This window comes from Pelodiscus sinensis, chromosome 2, assembly GCF_049634645.1.
Source record: "Pelodiscus sinensis isolate JC-2024 chromosome 2, ASM4963464v1, whole genome shotgun sequence".
NCBI classification, from domain to species: domain Eukaryota; kingdom Metazoa; phylum Chordata; order Testudines; family Trionychidae; genus Pelodiscus; species Pelodiscus sinensis.
In genome coordinates this window covers 159,608,309-159,628,162 of record NC_134712.1, presented here as the reverse complement: position 1 = coordinate 159,628,162, position 19,854 = coordinate 159,608,309, and the positions used below count along the sequence as shown (strand labels likewise).

Sequence of the window (19,854 nt, the reverse complement as noted above, 5' to 3'; positions counted from 1 at the left end):
AGCAATAAAGCATCTCTGGGGACCACTCTGAACTGCCCCCAGGTAGATACGTAGCATCCTCACCACCATGAGCCCATCCAGTGAGTTGTCTGTTCACCTACGTTGATTCATCCTTTCCAGCCACCAAAGCCTTCCTGTGCAAACCTTCCTGCCATTCCACCAAAACCATCCCCTGCACTGGCCCTATCTAGCCTTCTTCCAACCTCTACAGTTGTTCCAAGTTTTTCACATTGCAAAACTGATCTACCTATTCATATTTAATCTTGACCTAATTCAGACTAACCCGAGACTTTGAAGGATGCAACCACCCTCTAACTCCCACTGAAAGCAAATGAGGTAAGACTTCAACATTCCTCACAGGATTGAAGTCAATCTCGCACCTTTCAGGTAAACAGGAATGTTATCAACAGGATCAACATGAAGCCCCAATACCCACATAGCTAGCAAAAATCCCAGTTACCGGTTACCACAGGAAGCAATGCTTATAGCTCTGAGCAAATAGCTGTTGCCCTCTAATGGCAGAAACATTTTTTACAATAGGAATGTTGCTGTCCTGGAGTATACCCATCTGTTTCTTCTCTCAAAAACACCTGGGAAAGGCAGGAATCCAGAGCATTTGAGTTTAAAGCAGAAAACATGGATTTTCAAAACTAAGGACAGCTCTGTCTTCAAGTTTAAGCTGTTAGTAAATCCTTAGTTGGTCATGTGTCAGACCTGCAGTGCTAATCAATAATAAATAGACAAAGAATTTCAATTGATTTCATCTAACCTTAGGCTTTGGCCACAACTGATGTGTTGTTGTGATCCCTTTTTTCCATTGAATGTCTGTTTCTGAATCTCCTGATTAGTACCTATAACCCTGGAATTCAAAAAGAGAAATGAAACCAATTCAGCACTGGAGAAAAATTGCACAAATATTGAAAGCACAAATGGAAAGTTCCATTTCACATTTAGCAAACCAATTTAGATGCAGTTCACAAGCTGTTCAGAATGAAAGGTATGGCAGTGTTTTATCTGGCTCTCACTACTGTGTAAATCTAATGTAAAATGTTATTTTGTATCTAGGCTAAAAAATCAATTTATTCCCACTTGAGTACACTGGCAGATTTTGCAATAGAGATGTTCGACGTCCTTGATGAAATCAACTATCAGTCTTACAATGACTTTGTCCTCCGAGTTGGTAAGTCATGTTTCTAGAGTTACTCTAAAAACTGTAGTATTGCTGTTGGCTAGCTTCCCCCATTTTATCTGAACAGATTCAGTAGTAGAGAATTACCCATGTTTTAGAATGAAATTAGCTCAGATTCGTGCTCTAGAGTGAAACTTGGAGCCAGAAGAATCTAGATCGATGCCCATTTTATCATCAACATGTTTGCACCACTGCCATAAATTTAATGGGAGTTACACATGCATAAGATGGGAATGAAGGCATGAATATTAAGGGTGTTAATCCTTATGTTCAGGACTAATTCCAATCTTGTTAGTTATGTGATGCTTAGCTAAAATTCCTTTACAGTTTCTGTTGCATACAGTTAGCTTTCATTCCCTGTCATGATCTGTTCTCTACTATTACTGTGTATTGTTAAACTGCTGCAAAATTCCACTCCAGAGCTGGCTGTACAGCATGGGTGTTTATACTTATAGTTTGCAAAATGCTTTGGAATCTTTGAGATCTTTCTTACATTATTATAACCCACACACTTACTGGGTATAGTTTACTGTCCCATGTAGTGGTACTTAGACCACTTACAGACAGAGAAAATGTGTGCTCTACAGCCTTAGGTGAGAAAGAGCTTCCTTTCAACTCAAACTGTAGAGGCTCATGCATGAAGCTCCAGAGGACCCAGGTTTGGTTCCACTTGTTAGTGTTACGTTATGGCTATGTCTATGCTGCATTTTTTTTCTGGCAGTAGATATGCAAATGAAACACGTATTAGCATACCTCACACACTCATTTGCATATCCTCTTCCGATCCTTTTTGCGGAATAGGTTTTTGCCATTAAAAAGCCCTGTGTAGACAGGTCCATTTGTTGGAAAAAAAAACCCTTTTGCGCAAGATCCCTTATTCCTCAAAAAATGAGGTTTACAGGATCTTGAGCAAAAGGGGTTTTTTTTCCCCAACAAATGGCCCTGTCTACATGGGTCCTTTTAACAGCAAAACCTTTTCTGCTAAAAAGATCAGAAGAAGATATGCAAATGAGTGAAAGATGCTAATGAGCACTTCATTTGCATATTTTCTGCCAGAAAAAAAATGCTGTGTAGACATAGCCTATCATAAGGTTTTTTGTTTTTAGCTCATTTTCTCTCCTACTTGCTGCAGCTTCTGCTTCCCTCCAGCAAGTCAACCCCCCTGCTCCCTCCTTCAGCCTTTTCTTCAATCACTGCAGCGTTGATCCACTGCATAGTGGAGACAAACCCATTCTGTCTTCCACATGAAGTACAGTACTGTGATCTTCTTCCATGAAAGCCAATTTCCTTCTGCAACCTTCTTTGGTTCAATACCATCCCTCTCTCCAGCCCTTCCCCAATGGGAACTCCATGGTTCTTCTCCTGTCAGTGAAATTTGCCAGCACGATTTCCCCCACTCTCACCCCTTTTGTTTCCTCACCTTTGACTGGGTTGTGCATGCAAACTGGAGCAGATAAATGAGGATTCTAGCAGCCAAGTGGTGCAAATGGTCATAAGCCATGGCAGTAATAGTAATGAGAAGCAAGTCATACAACTATGGAGGATTCCCCCACTGCCCAACAGCTGGAAGCTTTCCTCCATCATTGCTACAATGCCTTCCTCTGGATGCAAAATGTAGCACTAGTCTGATGCTACTATCAGAGTTTCTCACTTGATCTGCTTTCTCTTGCCCCAACCGCTGGTGTTTCCCAGCCCGTAGGAGGCTGTTTGTTAAAAAGCACAATAGAGCCCATAAGAAGGAATCAAGGATCAATAAGCTCTTGCCATGAGCTAAAGGGCCTTACTCTGTGTGACTAAAAAGCTGATACATTGTATGCCAGAGATGATTCTTCCTTCCACCTTTGCCCCAGTCCTCATAAAAATGGAAATTGATTATTTCCCCCATGAGATTAGAAGTGGTTGTGGGGTGGCTGTTGTTTTGTTTGTTTGTTTTGGGGTTTGGTTTTTTTTTTGTAATTTGAGTTAAAATAATGTTATATTTCAGGTGTGCTTTGTGTGCTGGTAGAGTTCTATTTCTAATACTCTTTGGAATACTGGGTGTTGAAAAGATCTAATTTAAGATGATGCTACTATTTACTATGGTGAAAACACTGAAGTCATTTATGATGAAATAGTTTAAAAGAGCCATGTTTCTCTTAGATCTACAAGCATCAACAACAAAATAAAATCCACTGTTCTGATTTTAGGTATTAATGTTGGGCCTGTAGTGGCAGGAGTTATTGGGGCGAGAAGACCACAATACGATATCTGGGGCAACACTGTAAATGTGGCTAGCAGAATGGATAGTACTGGAGTGCAGGGTAAAATTCAGGTGAGTACATTACAATCACTTTTTATAAGTTTGAAGTTCCTCTTTAGTAACAATTCTATTGTTATATTTTCAAAGCTGCTTTCAGCCTCATGGCCTTCGTGTTTCTTAGGAAGATGGCAACATCCCCAAAATGATTCAGGTGCCTGCTGTGTAGTTATTCTTCTGTTATTTGCTCCACTGCTTTGAAGTGGTGAAATCAAAGGATCACCATGCCACAAGGAGAGGGTTCCCCTTCAGATTCCTGCTGTACTGCATGCAGTTGGAGTATAGGCCTGAATCTGTGATATTTACACCAGCCAATCACCCAAACTTCCACTTCACTATGGGAATTTGGACTGAGTAAGGACCATAGGATAAGGACCTATATTGAAGTCGGTCATATCTTATATAGCCTTTGGAATGTCTCTGGATTAAAACAGCTAGGAGTCCTATGGCACTTTAAAGGCTAACTGATGTATTTGGGCATATGTGGGCATTTCTTATGTTGTTATGTTTCTAATGATCAGAACCAAAACCTCAGAACTTTGGAGTCCTTCAGAGCTAGATATGAAACTTTCTCCTTAGGGCACATCTCATTATTAACTCTTATTATTAGTAGTACCATCAAAGTATGTGAAAACAGGGGAAACCCAAACCAGTAGTTACTTATTCATTCCATGGATCATCTTTCATCATAGTTGAAGAAATTGCCACAGAGAAGTAGAATTCTGTTTCCTTACTCTAGGTGATAGGAATAGTAAAATGTAATACTGACTCTCCTTACCCGCAGGTGACAGAAGAAGTTCAGCGGATATTAAAGAGGTGCAGTTACGAGTTTGTATGCCGAGGTAAAGTCAGTGTAAAGGGAAAAGGCGAAATGTTGACCTATTTTCTCGAAGGCAAGTCCAATGGAAATAATACACAAACACGGTCTTTAAACTTAGAGCGGAAAATGTATTCCTATGGGAGAACAAACATTCAAACCAAACTGGGGACCAGTTGTCCATCAGTGTCCTCAGTCGCCAGCTTTACTGTAAAAGCTGGGCTTGGAGCACTTCAAGCTCCAACAACCCACACAAATCAAACATTGCATTACCTTCCATCTGTGCCAGCTATCAAAGAAGCATAGAGCAGAGAAAAATTGGTTACGCCATTCGCAGTGATCTTAGAGAGCAGAAGTTGCCTGAATTTTCACCAGGAGATCAAGGATCATAGGCCATGGCATCAACCAAGGATCACTACAACCCAACCAAAGAGAACTTGGGACCTGCATAAATGAACTCTTGGAATGGAACAAATAAGGGCTAGCAATTCAGTTAGGAAAAGTCTAAAACTGATTTTTTGGGAATAGGGAATATTTTCTTGGCATTTTTAAAGGATAAATGCTATAACTGAAAAAAGTGTACAAGTGACACTGTATTTGTGTGTGTATGTGTATGTATATATAAGCTATATATGCACATATACAAACACTCATATATAGAGATAAATAATAGAAATTTATATATATAAAAATATGTATTTATTTACACATCCACCTGCAATAGCAAAAGGGAGAGGTTTCTCTTTACCACTATATCCAGTATTGTTGGGTCTGAGGTTAGTAAAGCTGCTATTAGGAAAGGAGGGTGAGATGACCAAAAATTATCTGAGGCTGTAGTAAGAATTATAGAAAGCTTGCCCACTGCTTGAAATAAGTAAATGAGAACTTGCCAGCAATTGGTCAATGAAGGCTGAATTAAAGCCAACTGCTAAATTGAGGTATCTTTTAAAGTTTTATTTGCATGTTCAGTACCTTTCAAAACTTTCCAGTTACAATTACAACATAAGCCTATGAGTTAGACAAAAAGCAGGACCTAGGAATTTGACCAGATACTATTAAATATTTTATTGCATTGACAAAGAAGATTGCTAAAATACTCTCTGTCTGTAGGACATTTTGGCCTTGTGTGAGACAGAGATGCCACCCTGGAAGCACAGCAATATGCTTATGCAATATAGAAACAGTCTTCGCTATATTCTACAAATTGTCAATGATATTGATAGTAGAAAGCAATGGGATGCTCTCTTTTTGTAGTTGTAGATTTTCACTGAAAGCACAGATTTTCTAGCTCAGTGAGGATTTAGGATTGTTTGAATTGTTCAACGGGCTGACCAGTACCAATTGCAAATGTGCTGTTAGTATTGATATATTTGTACATTTGCCAACTAATTTTTAAATTGTGATGCCACTGTTTTATTATATATCCTGATTCAACACCAGGCATGTTCTTCTTAGTTTTGCAATAGAGAAAGCATATACCTGTTTTGGAAGATAGGATTCTGAAAAGCAAGCACACCAGACTTTCTCCAAATGAAGATCATGCTGGTAAACTTGCCCAGAGTTTGAGGAACTGCTCTTAATATGCATAGAAGGAACATACTTCAGCTGCTCTCTTCTCTAATACATAGATGCATTCCACAAAGAATACCTGTCTCAGCATGCAGTGTTTCATATTGAGTCAACATAATGTGGCATGCACTTATGTATTAAAGATGAGGACAGTGGGTCATATTGCGGAGCGTTTTAGGCCACAGATAGTCCATGGTTTGCGGCCATACAACATCCCCAGGTACTGGCAGCACACACAAGTGACATACACATTGTCACTAGGAGAGGCAAAAAAACTAGTTTTGTTTAAAAATATTTTTAAAATGCAGATATGCCGAATGTACCATAGAACAAAACTTGTATTTGCTGTACAAGTTTCTTACTATCTAATGCACATGCTGTTTGCAAAATTCTCATCTCTGGGCAGGTGCCACTAGAATTTTGGTATTGGTTTCAGTGGGACCAGGTTTGGGTTTTACATTTTGTTTGTGATTTTGGGTTTGTGATTTTAATACTAGAGGCTTTTATTTGGAGTAGGCTTTTGTCATGGATAAGTCTATCATCTTATACCACACTCAAACTACTGTGGCATGTGGAAACCTGTATTAAGCTGTAGAGTATACAGCCCAGTCAGTTTTTACATGCCACTTCTTTTGTAAGCTGGCCATCCATATGTCAATGTTCTTAAATCATCATTACATTCACCCAAGAGTTCAGAAGGGACTCAAATTTAAAATAGCAGAGCTACTAACTATTGAATATAACTTGTCACTGAAATCACTCTGTACCAGATGATTGGAAGACAGCTAATGTATTGCCGTTTCTTTAAAAAGAACTTCAGAGGATATTCTGGCAATTGCAGGTTAGTGAGCCTAGCTCGAGTACCAGGCAAATTGATAGAAACAATAGTAAAGAACAAAATTATCAGACACCTAGAAAAACAAGATTTGTTGGGGAAGAGTCAATGTGGCTTTTGTAAAGGGAAATCATGCCTCACCAATCTATTAGAATTTATTGAGAGAGTCAACAAGCTTATGGATAAGAGTGATCCAATCAGTATAGCGTTCTTGGATTTTCTGAAAGCTTTGGACAAGAGCCCTCATCACAGGCTCTTAAGGAAACTAAGTAATCGTGGGATAAGAAGGAAGATCCTCTTATGGATCTATAACAGATCCCAAGATAGGAAACAAAAGCTAGGAATAAATGGTGAGTTTTAACAATGGAGCTAGGTAATCAGCAGAACAGGGTCCCCCAAATATCTCTACTGGAACCTATGCTGTTCAACATATTCAGTAATGATCTGGAAAGGAGGTTAATGGTTGAAGTGTCACAGTCTCATAAAACCTGGATGACTGGGCAGCAAAATGGCGGATTAAATTTAATGTTAATAAGTGCAAGCACCTGGGGGAAAAAATCCTATCCAGGAGAGCTAACAGCTTCCACAGGCCCCTCGGGCAAGCTGGGGGAGGGAGGCAGAAGGGGCAGTGTCTGTACCTCCAAAAGGGAACGGGCTTTGGGTGGAAGGGGCCAGGTCAGTGCAGCCAGACCTCAGCACTGCCCCCCGCCCAGGGCCGGCCCACAACATTTTGGCACCTGAGGCAGGGAGCTCAAATGACACCCCCATTCCCCGTCACTGCACCAGCAGCAGATACAATTTTCTACACTCTGGGTCCCAGTGGCACCCCCTCCCCATACACACACAGTCTGGCACCTGAGGTGGCTGTCTCAGTTCGTCTTATGGTAAGGCCAGCCCTGCCCCCGCCAGCCCTCAGTGCTGCCGCCTGGAGCAACTATGCCCTTTTGCCCCCATATTGTAGGCCTGATCCTAGCTATAAATATACAATGAAGGGTTCTAACTTAGCTATAATCACCCAAGAAAGATCTTGGCATCATTATGGCTAGTTCTCTGAAAACTCTTGCTCAGTGTCTAGCAGCAGTCAAAAAGGCTAACTACATCCTACACTATTCAGAAGGCTATGAAAAGTAAGACAGAAAATATGAAAATGCCACTATATAAAAACTTAGTATACACGCATCTTCAATACAGTGTCTAGTTCAGGTCACCCCATCTCATAAAGGATATAGTGGAACTGGAAAAGGTTTCAGAGAAAGGCAACAAAGACATCCTCACTTCTGTACAAGCCAGGGGAAGAAGATTGGGGCTGCTCATTTTAGAAGAAAAATAGACAGCTAAGTGGGGATGTGATAACAGAAATCTATAAGATTATGAATGGTGTAGAAAAAAAGGTGTTATTTACCCCCAAACCAGGAGTTGCCTGATAAAATTAGTAGGCAGCAGATTTAATCCAAAGGGAAGAAAGTTTTTTATTTTTTTCATACATTGCACAACTACCTTGTGGAACTCATTCCTATGGGATATTGTCAGGTCCAAAAGTATAACTGGGTTAAAAAAATAAGTAAGTTCAGGGAGGATACATCTATTAATGGCTATTAGCTGGAATGGTCAGGTATGCAGCCCCGTGCTTTGGGCAACCCTAAACCTCAGATTGCCAGGGGATGGCAGTGGACGATGGTTGGATCACTCACTCCATAATTTCCCTTTCTGTACACATCCCTGGAACTTCGGTCTTGGCTCTGCTCTTGGAGGCTGGACACTGGGCGAGATAGATCACGTTCTGCTCACTGTGAGAATTCATATGTTTTTAAAAGATTTGTAATAAGATCTGTTTATGAACAAATTTGGTCCCAAGAGTTGTAGAGGGTGAGATTAAACATAATGAAGTTTGTTTTCAGGTCTCCCTATAGCCAAAACAATGATATATTGTGGATTTATGGAAGATATTTATTCATTTCCGGAGCCATTTTCAGAACAGAGATTGACAGGCTAGACTTGCAGTTAAAGCACTGAACTAGATTGATCGTACTCAATTTTGGACTTTGCAAGAGGCTTTCTGAGGGACCTTGGGCTAGTCACTTAATCTCTGTGTATTTCCATCTTCAAATTGGGAGTAATAATAGTTCCCTGCCTCACAAGGGGGTTGCTGGGAGTAAATTTACTGTTTGAGGCACTCAGATACTATGGTGATGAAAACCTGTTAAGTAAATAGATCACACACATTACCAAGAACAAAAAATAGCATAACTTAAATGGAAGCAAACTGTATTAATGCAGTACTGAGATTGTATTTTTGAAATAAAAAGTTGTCTGGAAATGCCAAAGATAAGGTTTTGAGAGCTATGGGAATCTGGTCACATTGCATATCCTGTATGTTTTATAATATGCATTTTATGAATTAAACCAACCTATGTTAACCTAGACATTTAACCACAATGAAAAACTGTAGATAGGCAAAATACCATCAGTTAACTTATGCACTTACTGACTTTGAGTTTAGGGTCATTAATTCCTAGTGCAATTCCAATAATGTCAAATTAACACAATGCTTTTGCCTTTATAATGACTATTAGTAGTAAAATTATTGTAGCACCTGGATCCCCAGTCATGGACCAGAACCCCATTGCACTCAGTGCGGTACAAACACACAGAACAATAAGCCAGAGCTAAATAATTGTCTAGGATTTTAAAAATAGGAAAAATGAAGGGGAAATCATCTTGCCTCTAATATCACTGAGGTGATAGAGTGTGGAGGAGTGAATTCCTCCCTTTGCTTTGCTGTTATTGTTGGAGACAATTCTGCAGAGCTGGTTTAACAGGGCAGCAGAATTACATTGTAATGGCTGCATCTTTCCAATGGAAAAAAAGATTGTTTAAAAATTAAAACAAGGTTATGATAGAAATTGTTTTGCAGCCATTACAGCAGGCACTACTAGGTATCCTCTCTAATAATGTAATATTAAAAATGTATTTTTGCCTGTCTGCTTTCATTTCCTATTTTTCTGACTTTCCCAGTTTCATTTTTCTATGTACATTTTTGCATCCTTTTTTTAATTGCATATTTCTGTAGTCTCTGTGCCCTTATACATTCTGGTGTATGCTTTTAGCAGACTTCATGCAAGAGAGATAATAAGCAGTAATAATTGTGCTCTGCCCACAAAATCTTGTGGTTCTTGATAAATTTAAGACATTCCCTTACATTTATTTGTGGCAACCATCTTCAGATAATATTTGGCCTGATCCAAAGGCCATGAAGATCAATGGAAAGTTTCCTATTGATTTCAGTGGGCCTTGGATTAAGGTGGCGTTACTCATGCAGAGATATGCATTTCACCTATATTAGATTTATTATTTTTCAATTCACATGATGAGGTTTTGATCTGGGTGATCTTCCTGTAGCCCCACTAAGGGGTCAGTGCTGCCCTTTGATTCACATACATACTTCTCATTTTGATGAAGAGAAGTTACATGGACACATCCTGGGCAGAATACGGTCCTAAGTTTACATTTATTCTTGTGTAGTTGTCAGCTTGAACACTTAAGTGGGAGGAGCCCTACAATAAACTGGTTCCAGTTTTGGCAAGATGTCATTAATGTCTGTCAATTGCAAGCACAATATTTCACATCAGTTTGCACGTTTTCTCTTAAGATAATAGTAATAATTAAAGTCTTTCATTCTTGATATAAGCAGATGAACATCAGAGGTCTTCAAACTTCCTTCTGTCTTGGGAACTAATTTCAAAATGTTCCTATGTTACCCATATGTTTAAATTTTTTTTTTAACGTGATTACAAACTAGCATTCAGCTGAATGACTGTCTAGACATTTCCAAAAATGTTACACATGCATCGATTAGAAAGCAGTTTTACCCAACAGGTAAAGTCCATTGCTTCTCTATAGATGTTCCCACCTGCATGTACTGACAATTCATTTCTATCACATGAAACATAAGCACACTCTTGTAATCCTTAGCTCTGCTTCTTTTACTGGAGATTTGGGGAGATCCTGAACTTTCAGCTCATCAGGCCTGAATCTGCATTCCTTATGCACGCAAAAGTATTATGGAAATCAGTGAAATTGGGATGGGGGAGGGTTTGATAAGGAATTTAGTACTTGGGCCCGGTGCGTGCCAGATTCTGCTTTTGTTTACACTGGTGTAAATCTCTAGTAACTCACTATTTACAACAGTGCAAAAGACTAGATCACAGACAGAAATGTCTTTCCTATCTTTGCCTATATTATAACTATAAGGCAAAGAAAGCACTTGGGAAACATCTGTGTTTGTTTGTCCTGTGCCATTTCAAAACTGAGAAATTGAATATATTAATGGTCAACGTGAATAATTTTAATTCATTTGATTCTCTGCTTGTAGCACAAGTTAAGCATTTACCATCAGCAAGTCCAAAATCTGTACATGTTCTCTCCAGTCAGGATGACTATTTAGCCATAATGTTCTTTCAAGTTACAGTTTTGTATTGCAGTGACAACCAACATTTTTTAATTTGTGATAAAACTGTATTATAATGCCTTATTTATTTTTAATCTTGTACAGTGTTAAACATTGGCCTTTCATGTATTATTCACTTAAGAGGTATTGTATGAAATTTTGTAAATAGTTTTAGCTATGACAGGTTATTGCATGTACACTTGTATAAAAAAACAAAAAGGCACACTTTTAACAAATGTTAATGATTTTTGTAACAGAGGTTTTACATGCGCATGAAGATTATAAATCCTTTGGAAATGAACATCCATTTGTTTTTCCTTGCAATCTACTGCATGCCACACATGCCTGACTTCAGTAAAAAAAAACAGTTAAGTTTTTCCTAAATATTTTTGACATATCACTTTTGACAGAGTTTAATCCACTAGTTGCATGTGCATTCTGCAAAACAAAAGCAAAATAAAAACAGCAAAACAAAGAAAAACTGTAACCTAATAATCACACCAACCTCAGTGTTGCTAAATCCATGTTATGGTATATGAAATGTGCTATGAACATCTATGCTATCTTTTAAAAAGTACCTTTTGGTCATTAGAAGCAATAAATTAAACACCATTTACTGTAAAATAAAAACAAATGAAATATTAGTTTCTAACAGTGTAACAAGTCTGGCATTCAACAGGTACTGTTTGATTTAGGACAGGCATTAAGGAAGAATGAGCAGTTGTCAAATTTAAGTGCGGTAAGCAGGCACAATTCATTTGAAGAAAAAGAAAATAAATTTGGCCCATTGGTGTTACCCAGATTGTTTTTATGTAGTAATAAATACTACAGTTATTGTATCTGAGAACTACACTATACAAATACATTTTCATATAAATATATATGTGTGTATATAATAAACATTTCATTCTATGGCCTTATTTTTTGACTCGTGTTGTTGCAAAATGAATCATAGTTCAAAATATAAGAGAGCTACACGTAACTGTGACAAAAATAGGAAAATTTTGATTTTTTGCATTTGGTTGTTCTGGGGCGTCATGTATAAGGTCCCAATCAATCTTCCACTGAAGTCAGTGGCAAATCTTTCAGGCACAGTCTACACTACAGCAGAAGGTCAAATAAAGATATCCAACTCCAGCTACATTAATTAGGTAGCTGGAGTCGACGTATCTTAAATTGAGTTTCTGCACTGTCCACACAGGACAGTCCACAGTACCGGCCCGAGAGTCGATTTGGCTCTTGTATAACAGATCAGAATCTGTTCCCTTAACTGATTCTAGTTCATGCTTCAGAATAATTAATCCCATTTGTTTCAGAGAAGATGGCAGAATTATTCGAAAACCAATCTCCTATTTAATCTCTCATGAAAACTTAAAATCCATAAAGTATTGTGCTGTAATATTTGTTACTATAGCTAATGATAGTTTTTGATAAACTATTTACATAGCTGTAATTTTGCTCTATAACAATTCAATAATATAATCACAGAACAGTACAGAGGCTGATGGAAGTGGGAAAAAAGTGTCCACACGATGGATAGTATATCTTAGTTATGCTGTTGTTTAACATAGACTTGTTATGTTTTGCAGATTTTTATCTAGTGTTATAAAGGACTTGAAATCCTTTCACTTGACTGCATGGTTAATTAACACTACTGTTTCTGTAAGTAACCTTATCATAAATGCAGACACAGATCAATATATCTAAATTGGTTTCATACATGAGTCATCATATTCTATTGAATGACTGGCTTTGAATGACAATTTAGGATTTTCTAAATCCATTTAATAGTATCTATAGATTAATTCCATCTCAAATGCAGTACTTTTATTTTGTAAATATGATATATTTGTTATGAGTAATGGCAACCTGGACTACTTATGCCTCTTTCCCTACTCCCGTCACCATCCTAACCCTCTTCTTCCTTTTTATATATTATTTTCTTCCCTTTTTCACCTGGTTTTCTCTCTCTCTCAACTATGTCACTTTCCTTATCCAATGTCTGTACTACATGTTCTCCCATCACAGCCATACAACCTGCCCAAAGACAGCTTATGTTGCTGGTGGTGTCATTTTAATTGGTAGTTAGTTACCTGTTGGTAGTTAGTTAACTTATTTCCCTTTTTAAACTGCCATACCAGCACTTAGCGAAGTACAAGGCTAGGATGGGCCAGACTTCAGCAAGAGCAAAGACTGGGAGGACAATGAAAAAGAGCAACTCAGGAAGGAGGTCCAAAATACTGAAGGGGCTAAAAAATCTACAGTGAGGAAAAGGAATAGTACTAGTCTCATCCTGTAGCCTTTGAAGTTAGTAGCAAAATTCCCAATTGACTTTAGTGGAGCAAAATTCAGTGCTAAGAGCCCAATTCAGCAAGTCATGTGTCCAGCTTCAATTGGACTTAGGCATGTACATAAAGTTAAGCAACTGCTTAAGTGCTTATCTGAATCAGGTCCAAATTTGTATTGTTTGTTTACATTTTCACAATAAAGTGTAAGATCTCTCAACAGGCTGTGTTTTCACCTGTGGTTGGAATCTTAAACTAATTTGAAATGTTATTTTTGTAATGTCTGTTTTTATAATCACATTATTTCAGATTGTGGATTAATGTACATGGCCAATGTGTGGCAACACTTGGCTTTGCTTGTGCCTTATTGTACGGTTAAGGAGACACTAGTTCTCTATTCCTATGTTCCAGTTTTATCCCTGGGCTTCCATTGAAATAAAAATTCACACCAGCTTAAAACGAGTGGAAACAGCATGAAGAGTCAGTCCCTAGAGATGTATATCTGTACAAAGCATTTTTACCACTTCCTCCCCAATTTGATGTAGTACAAACACAGCTGCATCAGTGCCATTAGTGATGGAAGTATTTGCATAGGACACCCACAGGAACATTTACTGCCATCATTATTGTTATCATTTATCGGCCTGCTTTTAAAAAGTGTTCAGCCCCCATTTAGAAAGCTAAATAAGGCATTCTCCTAAATCCTCCTCAGCATCCAACATGCAAAGCTCTTCTGAGAATCTGGCTGGTTATGTTGGCACCTAAATGGGGGAACTGAGCTTTTTTTGAAAATTTCGTCCTATATCGTAAAAAACAGACAGCTTGATAAAACACCAATCTGCAGCAACACTCAGATTTATTAGCACCAGCATAACTATCTGTGCTAGACCTATGGTGCTAGAACTGCTAAAAATTCTCATTGGAAAGTAGGCCAAAGTGTCTTACTGCTAAAGTGCCTGGCACATTATTTTTATCGGAAATATATTGATGCTGGGAGCAGCAATGACAAATTGGAATTAGCAAATTTAAGTAATTTCAGGAGAGTGTAAAACTTGTATTATTCTCTAGACAACAGAGAGATATTCTTTTCCTTCCCTTTCAGTTGGAAATCAAGTGACACATCAACATCTTCTGACTAAATGTAGGTTAATGGGAGGTTAACTGTGTGTATTTTACATGAAAAGTAGCCCCAATAAAAAATCTCCCATTGTTATTCTTGCTTTCATAACCATATCAAATGATGTCCTGATTCTCAAAAATGTGTACCTGTAAATTGGCTGCCTGACATTTGTATACACACTGCAAATTTATAACATTTGCATTTAAAAATTTGGATTCAGCATATGCAAATAGTGATTTCTTTATGCATCCAAACAGGTAGTTAAATTCCTAAGTAGGCAACTAGATGGGAAAGTGCTATGGAACTTAATAGGGATGGAGCCAATAAAATTCTTTAGACACTACTCCAAAACCAGTATTCAATAGAGGACACCCAGTCTTCAGAACTTTAAATCAATTTATAGAATTCCATGGCAACCGGCATGGACATTATTCTCTATGAAATTCTACAGATGGTTCAGAAATTCTATAGATAAGTACAATTTTATGTTAAGTTCTATACCTTTCTTCCATAATGAATTGATGCATAAATAACCAATTTTTGTTCAGAATTGGTGTAATTGTACGTACATATTAAGCATGCATTTGGAAAGTAAGGCACTGTAACATTTAAAAAGATAAATATGCCTTTCAAAATTCCAGCTTTTGGGGGACACATTTTACCTAGCAAGTTAGAAAGCCCATAGCAAAAACCCTTATGCTGCCCCTGTATGGCCTTTGAAAGGAGACAGTCTACAGTCTTTGTGACAACTGCCAAGGTGTAAGATGTAGTGTGGTCAGAAAGTATGATCCATGTGTTGATGCAGTTACACTTTGGATGCAACAGTAGTCCTTTGCACATATATTTGCACAGATTTATGCCTCCATTTGGAAGCAGGGTGTGAAGCTGATATCTGCCCAAACAAAGGTGCATATTAACACAGCTTTCACAGTCAATATCGATTTGGAGCAATCATTTTGCTTCTTACCAGAATTTGGTCCTTAGTATTATACGCACACACATGCATTGCTATAAGATTTATTTTGCCATGCTCCAGCATTTTTAATGGGCATTAGTAAAAGTATAGGTGCTATACTTTGTTTTTAAAAGCTACAGATTTACAGCTCTTTTGCCTGCTTTCACATTCATGTGACTATGCCCTTAACATTTTGAGTCTGTATAATGTATTGACTATTACAAGTGATTTTATTTCATTGCTTTTACCAGGCTTCCCTAGGGGCCAGCATGCCTAGCAGGCAAGCTGCATCGCTGCAGTCTCCCATAGCCTTGGGATGGCTTTACCAGGCAGGCTGAGGGCTCAGCAGCCATGTTATAGTCAACCTGGTGCTCTTGGGGGTTTTGAAATTAAAAAAAGGAGGAGGGAAGGGTAGAGGGACCCAAGCCCATCAGCTCCTAGGCCAAAACCCTGGGGAAAGGAGAAGAAGAGTCTCAGCCCCATCTTAGCTGATATACTAGCCCAGCCTCCCCTTGGCCACTTTGTACCTGCCTTGTTCTCTCCTCAGTTTGGGGCATAGTCCCAGCACTTTGTTTCCCTCTCACAGAGGGGCTGGTCACACAGTCTCAATGGTTCAGATAATCAGCCAGGGCTTCCCACCTCATTTGGTCATCCCATTGTTCCCTTGTCAAGGTGTAGGGGGTCAGGCCCCTGTTTTCTCCCATTCATGTCTTACTCAGGCTCTGGTTCCTTCCCCTGCAGATCCCTGTGTCCCAAAAGCTACAGACAGTCTGCTTCTCCTTCACTTCTCCCCGCTGTTTGACTGTCAAAGTCCCCGTTTAAGCAGATCCTCCACTTAAAGCATGATCTGCAGCTGCTGAGTGGTAGTGCTTTCTTGGCTCAATACTGCTCCTTCACTCCCTTCGCCTTCATACCCATCCCAATGCTGTACATAACTTTTTCACTCCATTATCTTGAAAGAATTGTTGGCTTACTTATAAACAAGTTTACTTATTGCATAGACACAATGGGTCACTTTCTGCTCCCTCTACTCATACAAATAGCCCCCTTACAGTTAATGAGGCCATTTACAAGAGGAAGCTCTGCTGCTGTGTCTGCTGTCATTTATAGAAAGATTGTCCTTTTCAGAAGCACAGCAGTTGCTTGACTCTTTGGTATGATATCATCGGTGATATGTAGCAGTATGCTGCTTTGCTGCATTTCCCTTATTAGAAAGCACTTTTAATACATGGCAGGCTGCATGTATTTTAATTTTCAAATATCCTTTCATTAAAGCATCCGTTCCGTACTGCTTTTGATTAATTTCAACGGCTTGATTAAAGAACATCACTTAAATCCAGGCTTTGTGGAAGTCTATGTATTGGCCTCCACGGAGACAGAACTTCACCCCCTGATTTGAACTGTAAAGCAAAAATGCAATTTGAGTTGAACATAATTTGACATCATGGTTATCTCTATCTCCTACTAACTGGGCTGTTGGGAAGATTGGGTATTTAGCCCAAAACATAGCCAAATTCTGGCCCACAAAGTTTAACATGCCTTGTTCTAACTTGTGTTCCCTCTGAGAAATTCTCGGTGTATTCCTTGTGACCTTTAAAGTATCGTAGATGTATGTTTAAAGAATGGGGGTGTGTCTAAACTACACCTCTCTGTCAACAGAGAGATGTAGACTAGGCACATCAAAATTGCTAATGAAGCAGGGATTTAAATATCCTGTGCCTCATTAGCATAAACATGGCAACTGCTTTTTTTGAAAAGTAGTTTTTTCGAAAAAACAGCAGTCTAGATACAGATCTGTCTAAAATAAACCCTTTTTCGACAGATCCTGTAAACCTCATTTTTTGTGGAATACAGTATCTGTCAAAAAAGGCTTTATTTTTGACAGATCCACATCTAGACTGCCGGGTTTTTTTTAAAAAACTTCGTTTCAAAAAAAGTGGTGGCCATGTTTATGCTAATAAGGCACAGGATATTTAAATCCCTGCTTCATTAGCAATTTCAATGTGCTTGATTTGCATCCCTCTGTCGACAGAGGGATGCAGTCTAGACAAAGCCTGAGATTTGCTATGTGAAGAGAGCCCACATAAGAGGTGGAAGTCCAATCCCATTGATTTCAATGGTGCCACGATTTCACCCCAGGACTATCCATCACCCAAGTGGTTTCTCAAATGAAACTAAGGGCATATCTACATGGAAAGTGAGTTAGTGAATCTCCAGAGCAGCAACTTGCCATGTAACATCCAGTGTGGACACTGCTACAGCTCACTGATGTTCTGGAGCATGCCTTAGCTTTCCTACTTTTGGTTAGTCTTTGTGCTAGCCCCTTCACCTCACAAGATAGCAAACAAATCATAAGTGATTTCTCTGGTGCTTTGATATGAAAGAATAGATATGGTTTCCTATCCCTGCTTTCTGCCTCCTGTGTTTCTGCTTTCTACCAGAAACTGTCCAGCACCAAGCAGGTAAATAGCAAAAATGGAATGGAATGTTCCACAATCAGAACTGGTCTGTCATTAAATGACAGCTGGCCACACTATACATTGTTACCCCTTAAATCTTTGAAAGTGTCCAAAAGACATTTCAAATCCTATCAACACATAGAGCGATACTAGAAAGAAAAAGAGCCAGGTACTTTCTCACGCATTTCAGAGGGTAACATTTTTGTATATTATGATATATGTGATAGTAAATGCTTTGATGTGGCTTACACACAGTCTGTATTGTTACAGACAACTAAGCAAGTGGGAATGTGGCCCAAACTAGATAGTGTAAGCAACTTGATTTGGCTAAAAATATGTAACAGAAATGATCACTGAGTCTGAGTATTTTAGTGGTATTTTTCTCCAAAAATCAGAGGAAAGAAAGTTTGATTCTGAAACTGTGCAAATTTGAATTAAAAGTTCATTTATTATACTTCATTGTAACCTAAGTGTGACCAAGAAAACCATGTGGAAGTAAGCTTACCTTCTATGTTACTTGTACCACAGATGATTGCAGTAAATTCTGTGGCTTCCAAACTAACATGCATATTTTAATGAAAACATTTGGGCTCATGATCACTGCATATAATTTATCACCATCTTTAGTTATGGGAAGCCATTTTCGTTGGTTGCATTGGTTATAAGAGCCAACAAAAGATCCTATCAGACTGATACAACCAATGGAAACATCAACTTCAATGGGATTTGTATCAGGTTTTATAGTAAAGGTCAGATTCCCAAAAGAGGGTTTGCCATTGACTTCAATACTCATTGTATTGTAGAAGGTATCTTGTTATAATAGAGTATCTTTTTATAGGTAAAACAACATGGATATTCATAGCTTTGAGGAATGGACTAATGGGCCAAGATGTCATTGTTTTCCAATTACTGTAGCCCACTGATGCTTCAAAGAAATACACACACACACACACATATATATAACATACAACAACAACACTGGGTAACATCTAATGTTAGATTTGCATAAATACGGGTCTATTTTTATGTAAATAGAATACTGTAGGGTATCTTCTACTCTTTTTCAGCATTGTTAAATTGAAAGAAGCAATTGAATATTTGTCCTATTTTTATGTTAAAAAAAGTGAATGGGCTGAAATGTTAAATGTGAATGTAAATTTCTTATTGCAACTTTTATACTGAGTGTTTTCACTATTATAATTTCTGAAATCTAATTAAAAAAATAAATGGAAAAATTTGCTTGAGTAAACAGCTGCTGTTTCTTTTACTAAGTTCTATACATTAACCAGCCTAAGCTGTGCTTCAGAAGGCTCACAACACTGCATTCTAAAAATTCATATCTAGGATTCCAAGTGTACATTCAGGATTGCCTTAAACTAGAAAATCCCTTGGGTTCAATCCAAGTCCCATTTTAGTTAATACGAGTCATTGAATTGACTACAACCAGAGCTAACTCAAGCTGTATGCTCCCATATATAGAGCTATGCAGAAGGATGTTCAAATACTGGTAAAGTGTGTCCAGGAAGTAGAAGGTGAATATCAGCTAAGTCATATGATAACATTTTTCCTCCAACCTAACAGCAGTTCTTCCATGCAAATAATATGTAATTAGAGAGCCATGTTCAGAATGAGCAGAGTAGCTGCTGTGTGTAGCAAATGCCAAAGGAACTCTATGTTGAATGAATGCTGCATGAAGACAGAGGGCTGGTCTACACACAAAAACTGCATTGGGTTAACTAGAACTGGTTTAAAAACAGATGTGGTTACATTAGCACAGTGGTCACCAACCAGTAGATCAGGATCTACTGGTAGATCTTGGCGCCTCTGACAAGTGATCCTGACTGGTTTGGCCAAGAGGCTACCAAGTGCTGGCACTTTAGCT

General features: G+C 38.4%; 1 protein-coding gene across 2 annotated transcripts in view; it reads left to right on the top strand.

The window, feature by feature from the left end:
• Positions 1-17,430, top strand: part of ADCY1 (adenylate cyclase 1) — a 757,558-nt gene extending 740,128 nt beyond the window's left edge. For both annotated transcript variants that reach the window (XM_075921702.1, XM_075921701.1), the window contains 3 exons: positions 1,066-1,180; positions 3,376-3,500; positions 4,270-17,430. In XM_075921702.1, coding sequence (XP_075777817.1) covers positions 1,066-1,180; positions 3,376-3,500; positions 4,270-4,608 — 579 coding nt within the window. In that variant the 3' untranslated portion in view covers positions 4,609-17,430. The remainder of the gene's footprint in view (positions 1-1,065; positions 1,181-3,375; positions 3,501-4,269) is intronic.
• The last annotated feature ends 2,424 nt before the right edge of the window (positions 17,431-19,854 follow it).